General features: G+C 41.8%; 1 protein-coding gene across 3 annotated transcripts in view; it reads right to left on the reverse strand.

Annotated features, from left to right (window-relative positions):
- The window catches only part of phldb1b (pleckstrin homology-like domain, family B, member 1b), a 103901-nt gene that overhangs the window by 64865 nt on the left and 23957 nt on the right, over positions 1-15079 (reverse strand). For 2 of the 3 annotated variants that reach the window (XM_044031980.1, XM_044031978.1), the window contains exons 3-4: positions 12559-12682; positions 10063-10233 (exon numbers count right to left, since the gene is read on the reverse strand). In XM_044031980.1, the coding sequence (XP_043887915.1) occupies positions 10063-10233; positions 12559-12682 (295 nt within the window). Of the gene's footprint in view, positions 1-5427; positions 5870-10062; positions 10234-12558; positions 12683-15079 lie in introns of those variants that run through there. The other variant, XM_044031979.1, reaches the window with a different exon arrangement.

Raw genomic sequence — 15079 nt, forward strand, 5'->3', positions numbered from 1 at the left:
GCGTCGGCCTGGCCTCAAGTACATTTCCCAGAAGATTAGATCAGAGGAACCAGAGGTGGTCAGAGCGAGAACGCTTCACATTCTACCACAGTGAGTTCATATGGAGTCAGCCGAGTTTGCTTTAAGTGTTAACTACATTCATCATATGTTCAATATGAGATACCAGAAATGCCCAGATGCAATTTTCCACATATTTTCCAGAGGTCATGTCTGAAAACAGCTGAAGTGATATCTTCTGAATCAGGTTTGTTGTGAATATAGTGCACTGACAGATTTAATTCAATGTCATTGCTGCTAACAAATTCTACCACTAACAACCTTTGTGTCCACGTACAATGACATTGCTGCTAACAAATGCTACCGCTAACAACATCTGTGTCCAGTTACAATTTCATTGCTGCTAACAAATGCTACCACTAACAACCTCTGTATAAACTGACAATGTCATTACTGCTAACAGATGCTACTGCCAACAGCCTCTGTGTCCACTTACAATGTCATTGCTGCTAACAAATGCTACTGCTAACAGCCTCTGTGTCAACTTACAATGTTATTGCTGCTAACAAATGCTACTGCTAACAACCTCTTGCAATGACATTGCTGCTAACAAATGCTACCACTAACAACCTCTATGTCCACTTACAATTTCATTGCTGCTAATAAATGCTACCGCTAACAACCTCTGTGTCCACTTACAATGTCATTACTGCTAACAGATGCTACTGCTAACAGCCTCTGTGTCAACTGACAATTTCATTGCTGCTAACAAATGCTACCGCTAACAACCTCTGTGTCCAACAAAAAATGCTACTGCTAACAAACCCAACAAATGCTAAACAACCTCTGATGCTACTGCAGCCTCTGTGTCAACTGACAATTTCATTGCAACAAATGCTACCGCTAACAACCTCTGTGTGCACTTACAATTTCATTGCTGCTAACAAATGCTACCGCTAACAACCTCTGTGTCCACTTACAATTTCATTGCTGCTAAAAAATGCTACCGCTAACAAACTCTGTGTCCACTGACAATGTCATTGCTGCTAACAAATGCTAATGCTTACAGCCTCTGTGTCAACTGACAATGTCATTGCTGCTAACAAATGCTACCACTAACAACTGCTGTATCAACATCAGCATCAGAGGAAATCCTCCTTCATTCTCCTCACCAAGTATTAACTATCAGCATTTTAGTTAACTTTTTTTTAGTTAACTATGATGAAAAAACATCTGGCAATTTTATGATTTTTGTTGTAGTTTGTGACAAAGGAATTGCAACTAAACCCACGTCAGTGAAGTGGCAGAGGAGGTGCAGACAAAGGGATGCCCACAACCATGGCTGACAGTTGCTATGGAAAGCTGATGGTTTACAGCCTCAGCAAAGGCCAGAGAGTCAAGCCCACCAGTTAATCAATGACTGCCTTTCACTGAGCCAGTGCCCGTCAAACACAGACACACATACCAGAGGAAGATACGGGACTGGTTTTAAAAGGAGTGTACAGGGAACAGCAGGAGCACGGGGAGAAGGAGGAGGCAATGTCCAACTATCACGGAGGAAAAAAACATCTGAACTAATACAAGGTTAAGGGGAAATGGTTTGGAGGAAGTGATCACAGGATAAATCTACTAAGATGCTCTGATTGAAGATTCCTCAACATAGATACAGACGTTTATGGTAGAAAAGAAACTTTGGATATGCTGACGTCAACATGATAACGTCTACTTTTAGATGGATATAGAGGTTACTTCTCTGTGTGACTTTGTTAATAACGCCCATTAAATTCATATCCTACCTCCTATGTGACAATCTCTGTGGTCTTGTAGCTGCTTTTAGATACAAATCTGCTCAACCAGTCGTCCCTTGGACACGTCGAGTAAAAAAATCTGGGGTGTGCAACGAAGCGCTGCAATAGCGGCACAAATGACATCATTTCTGGTTCCCACATGACAGATGCACTACGGCCTAATCCAAGCTTTTACCCTAAATGTGACCAATGGGAGGGTCTCCCCAACAAATTGCTTTTAGGTCAGCAGGTGTGTCATATTTACAACTATAATAACACACAAGGTTATACTTATGAAGTGTTTTATTCTCTCCAAAGCCAGAGGAGACGTGATACAACTGTTTACACAGTGCGAGTCGGCAGTAAACTCAGCTTTACAGTAGGTCTACTATTAGTGGAATGCCCCTTTAAAACATTCCTTCCATTTCCCATCCCTGCTGCTCCCAGCATCACCTCCCACAGACAGATGCAGTCTGCAGCAGAGCCATCATCTGCCGTCTCCAGTGGACACTCAACACAGAAACGGTCGGAGGCTGGTTACTGCATGTCCGAACAGATGTTCGCTGCCCACCCGCCCGCCCATCCACCCCCATCCGCTCCACTCCTGCTCCTTTTGTCAGAACTAACGAGAGCCAATCCCCTGCTGTTAAACATGCTTCCACAGGCAGATGGCTGCCGGCCTGATGCTGTTGAGTCAGTATCAGACTGTTTTTGTTTTCTTTCAAACTCAGGTGAAAATTCATAAAACTTTGTATGGAAACATATATGAATTGTGTAACTTTACAATTACCCACATTTATCAAACTGTCTTGTTTAAATGTACAGAAGGAAGGATTTAGTTATTCAGCATTATTGATGAATGATTCCACAACAATCTTTCAGCATAAAGTAAATCAAGTGATATAAAACACAATAACACACACTAGAGGACAATTGGCCAGATTTCAGTCCAGATCTGGTGCTTCTGACAATTTGATGCTCATTGAACATGTATTAACATACACGATTTTAACATCATCGGATGCTTCACAGTCTTCAAATCCAAACAGTGGTTGAACAGCGATTCAGGGCGTGAGCAATAACAATGAGAGCGAGTTGACAGGGAAACGAGGGTTGCATGCTGTAGTTTACAACCGCAACTCGCACAAGACATGTTGATCCCGTCTCCTCGGCCATGACTTCTTCCAGTTTTAAGTGGCTCTTCAGTGCAAAAATCACTACTCAAGCACCAGAAAAGAAACAACTTCCCACAGCGCGGACTCACCTAAAAAAAAGCCAAGAAAGCGCAATAAAACCCACGTCAATATTGGCACATGACCTCAGGTCATGTGTCATTAAGGACAGAGAGCTGTGATCCAAATATGTTAGTGTTTTAATAACTAACAGATTAAAGCGAGGGTGCGAGCTTAATGCTTCAAATCAAAACACTCCTTTTTGACAGTTATAGACACTTTACCATTCATCTATTGTTGTTGTTGTTGTTGTTGTTGTGCTGAAACAAATTAAAAATGTTACTACTTTGATTCTACTTTTGATTTATTAAGACTTGGTTGAAAATTGCTTCAATTCTCTCACCACTCCCAACCAATGATTTAGTGATCAGAGAGCAGTAAACAGCTATAAATCCTTCTGTGCCTGTCTATAAATTCTGCAGAGGAATCTGGAATCACAGGTGGAATTTGGAATTTTGCACACAATTTCAACACAATTACTCACACATAAAAGACCATAGTGTAAATGTAGGACACCAAATACACCGGCCAATTATAATTTAATCAACCGATATTCCCAACCGATTTTTTTTACGTTGTATTTATATGTTTAGGGCCACACGGTGCAGTAGTGGCTTGCACAATTGCCTTGTAGCAAACAAACGGGTTTACAACCGGGTACAACCGAGGTACAAAATACAGATAAAGTCTAACAGGTCTCTCTGTGTTTCTCTGTGTAGAGGGGTCTGGATCTCATTGTGCTGCACATAGGAAGTGATTTGTTTTATGTCAAATCAGGAAAAATTGTGCTTGTACAGCGAAGACGGCTGCAAATACAGAGCCTGTTTTCAGATGAAGGTCACAACATACAAATGATCTTATATCCTTTCTGTTCACAAAGACCAAACGCAGCAGAACCATAAGTTACACATATAATGGATCAGATCGGGGGGAAACATGTCGACAATTTTCAATAAACGCTGCTGATTCTCCTGAAATTCAGTAGAAAGTGACGACTTAGTGTCAAGTCATTGCTTCTTCATTGATAATAAAGACGGAGTGAAACTGAGACTCTTTTCCAGAAGACCTTCTTTCTATGAATACATTTCCATGAACCATCTGGAGGGAAAGTTATTGGGAACTGTTAAGATTTCATGACGTAGACCTCTGGTGTGGACACAACCCTGGTCTTATCAAAGGCACTGTTGTATTTGGAGTATTTAACCACCCACTGCCTTGACCTCGGTGTATTCAGAGGATGTGCGTTCAAAGACTGTGAAAAAAACAACCGCCATGCAGGAACACACACACTGACCCAGCGTATGCACACCAGCTGTTGCCAGTTTCTGTCAATGCCCTCGTCATCTGTCTGACCTGCACCGTGGGCCTGCTGGGAGCCTCCATCACATCTGCACAACCTCATGAGCGTTTCAACATCCTCTCCTGACAATGACGGGGGTCAGACCAATGTGTCACAAATGACAGATGTTAAGACGGTGCAGCAGCAGAGACTGCAGATCGAGCGTATTTTAAAAAGCGGAGAAAGAGAGAGTTTGTGTGTGTGAGAGTGTGAGTGTGTTGTAAGATCAGCAAGAAATTTAAACTGGCTAATAGGAGCAGAACCCAGTGACCTAGAGGCTTCTGGTGAAGCAGAATGCACAAAAGGAAAGCTCTCTTCTATTCCAGGTACCAGCCCTGATTAGGTCACAGTGGCAACATAGCTATGTAACAGTAGACAGACACATTAGAGTCTGGTTATGCCAGAGTGGAAGGCAGGGAGAGGAGGAGGAGGAGGAGGAGGAGGAAGAGGGAGATCTACAGATCTGACAGACATCTGACATCTTACCCTTGTATATGTTTGTAATCTATATAGAGAACTCACATGGAGGTGCTGGGAACTGGGTGGTAGGAGACAGCAAAGTTGGAGCAGGTGTTCATGGTGCATGTGTGGAATGACAAAACCAAACCCCATTGTAAAAAACACCCATAATTGACCTTTCCTTGCATTTAGACAAAGCCTGTTGATGCAAGTATAGATTAAACCTCTGACTCTTGTCAAATGGAAGCTTGAGGGAAAATCGGCATCAAAAATAACCCAAATCAGAACTTAAACTGAACAGAATCGAAACTTTCGTGACTTGTTAACACAGCTTACAAACACCCAAGTCAGTCAGACTTTGCCAAGTGAGTGTTAAATATATTATTTATAAGCTGTTTGTTAGATATATGCCGAACTGTAGAGAATGTTATATTTAATTCTAAAACGTAAATTGCGTTCTGGTATATGCGCAGTTTTGCCAAACATGAAACGTAACAATACTTGTTTGAGGTTTTTCAAAGCAGGTTTGGCAAGGAACCAAGCACTGGTTCGTCCGCAGGTTTAAAAAAGTACAAGCTCCGCATGTTAGCCCAAACACACACAAAAGACTTACTTTAACTCCTGGGAATGAAAGTTATCTCCGTTGTTTTGCTGTTTTCATCGCCTCTGCTCCTTTAAATAAACCACGTGGTTGTCCTCGTTTCTGCGTCTTCTAATGGAACAGCCGCAGCGTTTATGAGGGTTTTGTCCCGAGACGCGCTTTTGTTATGATAATCCACAGAAGCGCACACGCACTAATAGATTCAGGAGATATGCGCGAGGTCACAAAGAGAACTGTCCGCTGGGCCACTTGTTACAACACGACTCCATCCGCGCATGACTTGGTATATTCCACTTCATTCAAACCAGTGCGGGACTTTACAGTCGCTGTGATCTCTGTCCATTGTCTCCTTGTCCCGCTATTCACACCAAGTGAAGACGCTGCTGTGCTGGAGCTGCTCTGTCTGTCTGTCTGACTGTCTGTGTGTCTGAATGACTGACTGACTGACTCCCGGGGCTTCAGTGGAGGAAACAGCTGGCTCACAGTCACCTCTCACTGCTGTCAGAGAGAGAGAGAGAGAAACCAGAGAGGAGGAGGAGGAGCAGGAGGATGAAAGAAGGTGGAGATCCCGATCTGATCCTGAGTCAGAGCTGAGGGGGGAGAGAGAGACGCGAGGGAGAGGGAGAGGTGGAGTGGTTGGGTGGGGGTTTATAGAGAAACACACACCAACCTCTGTGACAGCACCAGCACCAGGATGATTTCTTTTTCCCCATAAAACAAAATACATTGTTACAACTGTTTGAAAATTAAAGCTGCAGTGTGTAACTTTAGTTTCTGATGTGATTATTCTGCCTCTGTTTGAACAACACAAACAGATTCAGTCATTATTGCATCATTATTCACATCATTACATCACATAGTTCCCTTGGTGAAGTCACCTTCTTATTGACTTCACCAAGGGAACTAGAGGACTTGAGGACTTATAGCCACCAGGGGGCAACTCCACTGGTTGCAAAACAAATGTGCTTCTCAATAGATTTATAACATCAGTAAACATTTTCCTGATGAATGATTGGTCATGTCTGTTTTGTAAAGTCTGTTCCAGTTTAGAAGAAATTCAAAGATGGACACCAGTGTTACTGCTGCTTTTCTAGTACCTGCTCTGACAAAGTTCCAAGCGTGACGTCAATAAACCGATTGCCGATTACCAATGCCAAACTGTAGATCATGCCTAAGATCTCAATATTTAACAGAGGAGTCTGGTGTATTTAGTGTCAGACGGATTCTAATGATTCAGTAAATCAACTGCTTCACAAGTCTGTAGTTTGTGTGTTTGTGTCGCGTATAAAACAACTTCGAGACTTCAAAAGTTCAGACTCTTATGGGTGACGTCACAGATGCATAAGGAGTAAGAGGAGCAGAAGATACAACTGACAAGGGAGAAACTCAATAAGCTTTTATTGATTTATTGATCAGGTCACCGTCAGTGCGTTCATCTGCCATGTCAAGAAAACTCATTTTAGTTTGACAGCACACAAGAGTAAGAGTGAGAGAGCACGCCAAGCTCTCCCTCCCTCCCTCCCTCCCTCTCTCCCTCCCTCTCCTTCTCATATTTGACTTTACTGCTAAAGAACAAAGGTGAAGCCGTGCGTGCTGCCAGACATTTATTTAGCCTGCAGTAAGCCATAAAAACACACATTAAAGGAAACATTTGTGATAAGCACTCCCTGGAAACACATTCGCCTCTGCAGTAAATGTTGTTCAGATTATTGTCTGAAGTCCCACTGACTATATAACACCACTGTTATATTCTTTTCTTTTTAATCACTCCTGCAGAGGCAGCACACATCAAAGTCATACTTCCATTTTTTTGAAGTGTAACGCTGTGACGCGTTGACACGTATAGTCAGCGTATAGACTGCGCCTTGAGCGCCCCCTGCACTCAGAACCAGGACACAAGGAAAAACTGATTTTAGCCACTTACATAAATTATCATCAAACAAAATCTAACAGAAAATCATTCATTTGGAATAATATGTAAATATGTAAATAACAACTGCCTTAAATAAGCCAAGTCCTCACCTAAATATTGAGAGAACAGTAGCATTATTATTAGAACTGTAAGTGTGAATAAACAGCCAGTGATGATATTAAAGGGAGAATCCAAAGATTAAAGACTAATCATGAGTCTTCTTCTTCTTCTTCTTCTTCTTCTTCTTCCCCTTAATTAATGCTGAGCTGTATGTGTGAGCACACCTTTGCTTCCTACCAAGCCGAATCACTTCAGTTTGTTCATGCCCTTTCACTGCTGGGATTTCCCTCCAGCGGCTCGTCTGATGTATACTGTTAATCCCACAGGATTACCACCAAACACATGCTGAACACATTTTCATTCTCTAACTTGCTGTAACTTGATTTTTCTATAATTAGTGTGATGTGAGGCCTATAAAGTATTCATGCAGCGGGTGAAGACGCACAGGACGCAGACAGATTTGCCGACGACACACATCACACGCCTCATACTTAATGGGAGTGGTGCGTGAGCTGCTTCCTGCTTTCATTAGCATCGGCCTACATTAACACACAGACTCACGCTGTACAATGAGGAGCATGACAGTGAGTGAACTCTGCTTTACCCTCACACTGACGCCTCAACCTGAAACCCCCTCTGGGGCCAAAGTCGGATCTGTCTGGGGTAGAAGGGGCAGTATAAATAGCCCCGCTGTCGCCGCTCAGGTTACCGAGCCAGAGACCAGGTTGAAATAGCAAACGACAGAGCGGACACACTGACGGACTCTACACACACACGACAGTCATGCTGCAAACTGGAGACTGTGTGAAGAGAACACATAGAAAGAAATAATATCAGTTCATGTTTGTGCTATCACTATTTCATTGTTGATACCGGGTTCCTTGAATTATTCTATTTGGTATGTCCCTGAAAACTCAATTTGTGTTTGATACCCTTGAAAATAAAATGATATGTTCCTGTTCTTCATCCTCTGTCAGTTCTGTATCAGCGCCACAATGTGTTTGTCACCTCACTTCGCTGTTACAGCGTTTTCCAACAGAAAGAAGTTTTTGTAAACTGTCCAGAAAGAGTGGTTAGTCCACTGCTGCCGGCATCAGTAACTCCTTTGTGACTTTAGCGTTTAAAATCCTTTTACAGATTTACTGAAGGGATACAAAATTCCCAAATGAGACAGCAGTAGACCAGCAACCTTCATGTCCTGTGAGCTGCTTTACCTGTAGGCCAGCAAGGGCGTAAGGGCAAATATTTAGAGACAGGGCAAATGTGGGCTGTGAGAGCGAGAGCGAGAGCGCTGTTCTGACAACACACTTTCAGGGCCGCACCTGAAGCGCCTCCACAAGTCTAATAGCAAAACCTATGCTCTTGCATTCAACAAACATAGCTACGTATATTTCTTATATAATGATGTATATCGTCACGTATTATTGTAAACTGTAAAATTATTCTTTGCTGTTATTCTTGCCTCTGCACTGCCCCCTACTGTCCACGTGAGTATTGCGTCTTACAGATGTGCGTGGCACACAGATGTGGGATCAGCGAGGCAGCCACGAGGAGTAAGTGACCGACCATGTAAGACTCTTTGAGTGTTATTTAGGGTCAGATATAAATACGAATTCTATTCTTCTCACTGCTCCTTTCCAATCAACACTAGTGTGTGATGACACATCCACAGAGAGGGAATTTCACTTTCTGTACAGACACAGCAGTGAGTAATAATGAGTTGTGTCTACACACTCACCTCCACCCGTCTCTCAGGGGCTCTGAGGTAAACGTCTATGAATCTTAAGTGAATTTCAACAGTTGTAACTTCCCCTCTGATTTGTTTATGATGGAAAATGCTCTCGTGTCACACTGGTTCATAATATGCAAACCTTTTTTCTAATGTATGAGGAAATTTCCTATAACACTTATTAACACTTATTTATCAGTTATAAATAATGTTGAACTGTTGTCAAGATACCAGGATGAAAAACAAACATGATCTTCAGCTATTGTTGTACACGTATAACCCACAATTCTAAGTGAAATAAAACAGCATTATCAGCCAATCACATTTTACATTTAAATGTGTTATTCTACCCGAGTGACACAAATGTACAGAACGAGTGGACCAGCAGCTTCTGTGTCCTCGTGATTCTTTTTTGTTGACTTTGGTGTCACAGAGTGAGAAGTTTACTAAGCGACCCTTTATATTTAAAATGTGGAACCCACAGGAACATTTAGCTAAAATCTCCACAGTGATCCGTTAAAGATCCACCCAGCACCACAGCAGATTTAAAATCATTATATGTCATTGTCTCCCTCGGGTTTCCTTCGATATCTGAATGCCTGAGCACAGCAGAGCTCACTCATTAACTCATTAACACAGAAAGCTCTGGCCGCTCTTCAATCGATGCTTATTTAAAAGCACACACACTGTGCGTTTTATACTGAGCAGACCTGCTGGCTCTTGAGCTTCGTTTTCATTGAGCAGGCACAGAGGCAATGGATCGCTCTATGGCTTAGTAAGGATGTATACAATCAGTGGTTTCCTGTAATGTTTGTTCTACAGTGGAGAGAATGGAAATCCATACAGAGCTAAGTATATCTCCGATGGTTTGGTTGCACACAGCACATCATATAAAGTAATACTTTGAAAGCATTCATATCAGCAGAGTGATTTATGGGACTGCTACCTTGTGACAGGCGGAGGGGCTGTGTGACCTGGAGTCCATCCACGGCGCAGGGGTTTCCACAGTGATGCAGCGTGATGACCCCTGACCTGTTCTCTATGTAGCAGTGCTGGGCAGCTACTCCTGCACCCTGGATGTTGATGTCCACAGGACCATGACCCAGGGTGGTCCGACCTGAGGGGAGGAAGAGGAGTTGTGAGGCAGCGAGTGAGGTCCACTTCTAACTCTGTTTTCACCAGGAATGCAGTGATCTCACAAACTATCCAGATCAAAGCACCTTTTAAACACTGATATGGAGTCTGTTTAGTTTAAGTAGATAAAACTGACATTTTTGCTAATGTAATGAACACAGAGTAATTACACGGCTACATAGAATGTGAATTACAGGAACCTATACACATATATATATACATATATACACAAATGTGATGCTCCAGAAACTCAATCTGCTCAAAGGAAGGTCAGTTTTGTAGCTTCTGTAACGAGCTAAACTGTTTTCAGATGTCTGAACATGATTGCACAAGGGTTTTCTAATCATCAATTAGCCTTCTGAGCCAATGAGCAAACACATTGTACCATTAGAACACCGGAGTGATAGTTGCTGGAAATGGGCCTCTATACACCTATGTAGATATTGCACCAAAAACCAGACATTTCCAGCTAGAATAGTCATTTACCACATTAGCAATGTATAGAGTGTATTTCTTTAAAGTTAAGACTACTTTAAAGTTATCTTCATTGAAAAGTACAGTGCTTTTCCTTCAAAAATAAGGACATTTCAATGTTACCCCAAACTTTTGAACGGTAGTGTATGTATGTATATACATATACGTATATATATATATATACGTATATGTATATACATATGCTACATTTCGTTTCTTTCTGTCTTTTTTCTGTTCAGTTCCAAAGTCCTACAGGTGAACTCCAGTTTAGATCTACAATCACTCAGAGTAGAGGACTTAAAGCAAACAGGATGCACCTGAACTGACAATGATTAAGGGTGGGGCAACCAAAGGGAACTTGACTTGTAACCAGAGGGTTGCTGGTTCAAATCCCCACCTGGCCGAAAAGGGCTGGGGTACCCAACCCCCAATGCTCCCCGGGCACCACTCAGTGTGGCAGCCCACTGCTCCTAATTCAAGGATGGGTCAAATGCAGAGGAATACTTTCCCTAAGGGGATTAATAAAAACTAACTTAACTTAAAGTTTTAAAAGTTAGTTTTTTATTAAATTAAATTAATTTTATTAAATATCATAGTCAGCGGTAATGTCAAATTTGTATATGAATTAAAAGAAAAAAGCATAATGATGGTGGTAAACCTTGACATACACATATCAAACACATGATAATAACTAAAGCTGGGGTATGCAACATTGTTTGGTCATTGTCTATCAATAATTCCATATCAACATTTCAGTGTGAAGCAAATTGAAGTGATCTGAATGAGAGAATAATATTTCTGCACCTCCTCTAGACCTCCAGACTGTTTGCAGCCTTGAGGAATCATTACAGACCCACAGTGTTTTTTTTTTAAAGTGACGAGCAACAAATGCAGTGACTTTCTGTCATATGAATGAACGACAGCATGAGAGAGAGGTGGGAATATGAATTTAAATTAGCGTGTTCATTGGCTACACGGAAAAGTAAGGCCGACGTTTTGAGGTTTTCACTCTGAGAGCCATTTCGTTTATAATACGCCATCTCTGTGTGGACAGAACACCTCTCCGACAGGCCTTTCAGAGTTGGAAAGATTGTTTTGGGTTCATAGGAACCAAGTATGTCTGGCAGAGAGTCAGGGCAGAGACATGTGATGCCCAAATATTAGCATTTAGTGATCTGAGGATGAAATTCAATTTCTTTTCTTGCCTACAGGATCTTTAATACTTACGCCAAGTTTACATCCAGGTTTATAAAGATTGCATGTACTGTAACTTAGACACTATCTCCCATGGATGGTGTTGACAATGTCCATTTTAAGCCTGTTTGTAACCTGTGAGTCCAAAAATGCTGTCACAAAACGTGTGCATGTTCCAGAGGCTGCTGTCCGTTAAGGTGCACAATGCTAACTGACGGCAGCTCAGCTCAGTTTCCCCCTGGCTTCTCTCCACTGGACTAACAATAACAGTAAGAGGACACTGTGGCTAAATAAGTAAAACTACAGGGACATGAAGCCAGCGTCAAACACAACACTCAGGAGAATGTATGAGTCTGCAGAAGCACAGACACAGACAGGAAGGCCAGTGTCAGACAGACAGGAAGGCCAGTGTCAGACAGACAGACAGAGACAAAGACAGGAGATACACATAGCGGTCAATGATACAAGTGTGTGTATATTATTGTGGTTCCTTGAGACCAAGACCACAATAAAAATGCAATAATATGGGAGACAATGTGATGGCAGCTGAAGCAGTGACGTCATATCGTGTTTGATTAATACAACACAACAGTGATGACTGTGTTAAACTGTTGTGTTGTTGTAGCAGCTGCTGTCTCACCCTCAGGCAGAGGCAGCAGGGTGATGGCAGTGCTCAAACGTCCGCTGCCCAGGCTGACTAGGTGGGGGCGCTCTGCCTGGAACTTAAGCCCTTTTCCAGTCTCAATCAGATCCAGAGGAGTGCTCTGCAGAGGAAGAGAAAAGGTCACATGAACATCCTGATTTAACATATTTGTTTCACAAAATTAGTCAAATCGAAAGCATGTGAGGGAGAGAGTGACTGTTAAATAAGATTAGTCAGATGATTTATGTTGTAAGGTTAAGTTAAGTAAGACACAATTTGAATGTGTGAATTAAAAAAACATTCTAAAATGTTAATAAGGTCGCATATAGAAAGGAATATAGAAGAATATAGAAGAAACTAATGTAAATTAACATATAATACAATAACATAGGGAAATGGTGAAATAAAACCAGTTCACGTTGTACCAGAATATGTCAAATTTAAACCCACCTGTCGCTAATTTATAGCCACAGGTGCAGAAAAATAAGCAGTTGATGTGTGAGTGGGAAACGTCTCCACAAAGACACTGTCAATCACAGACAGACAGACAGAGAGACAGACAGGGTGTAATCTGAGCATCTGCGCGTCGGAACCTAACGAGGTCACTTCCTCCGACTCCACTTGCACAGTTATGTGTGGACTATAAATGGCTCGCCATGAATGAATGGGACCCAATGGGCAATCATTTCCTGTCCATTAGCTGAACTAATTAACTCAGCACGATCAAAAAGAAAGAGAAAAAAAAGAAAGAGAGAACGGAGGCTTTGTCTTTGTGTCGAGCACTGACTTCAGAGTGTGCTCATCCTCTGCTCTGAGGAAAGAGGAGACACCTGAGGACATTTCTATAGCTGCCTGTTTACATGCAGTGCATCCGTGTCTGTGTGTGTGTGTGTGTGTGTGTGTGCCATCTCTGCCTGAACCAAGCCACCATGTGCTATCAGCTCAGCGAGGGGGAGGGGACGTCGCCATAGCAACTGTACTCTGCAATTAAGAAACATGAAGCTCCTGCGGGGCATTCAGCGAGTGACGAGTGCAGCGATGGAGCCTAAATGTAAATGTGCTTTCAAGTCATCCTGTTAGTGTTTAACTGTCCCAATGCATGTCACTGCTGTGATGATGAAGACATAAACTACTCTACGTCTCTTATTACATCCATAAAAATCCACTTATTATTATTATTATTATTATTATTGTTATAATTACTCTCCTGTTAGTGTTTAACTGTCCTGTACATGCGGCTGAATACATGTCACTGCTGTGATGATGAAGACATAAACTACTCTACGTCTCTTATTACATTCATAAAAATCCACTAATTATTATTATTATTATTATTATAATTACTCTGCTGTTACGTGTAGAAATGACCACTAGTCGCAGACTGTCTCCTGTGAGAGTATTTCTATTCAGGTAGTTGTGAGAGATGTTTAAAGGTATAGTTCAGGTTTTTGAAGTGTTGTTGTTTGAGGTGACTGAGCTGTGCACTTCCCTTTCTTCAGGAACCACAAGCTCATTTTACAGGCTCACCTAATAAAAGGTACGTCTGTATATAAGTCAAAGATATTTTTAAATAATGTTCACCATTTTATCTTGTTTGTCTACTGCTCACTCTCCCACACCAGAGTCCATAAAGAAACTCGATGATTTCACATCATGGCACACAGGACTTGTCAAATGCTTTATTTTATGACTTCAGTGTTTGAAAGTTATCCTGATGCACTCAAGGCAGTCAGCACTTACTATAACTACCACAAAAATGATGTTTAAATGATTGAAAAGTGTCAGATAAAACATGTACGTTTGACATTTCTCTTGTTGTAGTCATTTAATGTGTGCAAAGGTCATATTTGTGCTCTGCTGAGACTCTGTGGAGAGACGTCTGGTTAATGATTTCACACTGAGAAGCATCAGTGACTGAGCATCACTGGAATTTACAGTGATGTCATTCATTAAACAGCCGTTCGGTTTGACATCATCGGATTCTTTCTTTGTTATAACTTGAAAAGCACTGACTTTAAACATTGAAATATTGGAGTTTCTCACTGGCACGTGCGTATATTGACAAACCAGCTGCGTCTTTATGTCACAGTTCATTTTCTCAGCGGGTTAGCTGGTCGTGTGTGTGTCCTGATGGGATTATCTGATTGTGGCGGTGCTGTCGTTGGAGTGGGGTCAACACTAAAGAGGATTGTTTAGCTAGAGATTGGCTGTGAGGCACTGGGAGGCTAACTGGGAGTGAGGAGGAGGAGGAGGAGGAGGAGGAGGGGAGAGAGGGAATTAAACAGCCTTATCCCCTGTGTGCTGCTGCTCCCCTGTGGTACACACATCCACAGTCTCCCTGTGTCACTCTGTACATGCAGTAATCCACATTGGCCCATTAACTGCATTTCTTATTTAAATGTATTGTGTTATATACATTTATTTATTTTTTACAGTGCAGCTTTTTACTTGTACACACTTGTACAAGTACATATACTGTACTTTTGGTCCCAGAGTGTATCTTGTATATTTTTTTCTT

The sequence above is a fragment of the Solea senegalensis genome, linkage group LG8 (assembly GCF_019176455.1).
Source record: "Solea senegalensis isolate Sse05_10M linkage group LG8, IFAPA_SoseM_1, whole genome shotgun sequence".
Taxonomy (NCBI): Eukaryota; Metazoa; Chordata; class Actinopteri; order Pleuronectiformes; family Soleidae; genus Solea; species Solea senegalensis.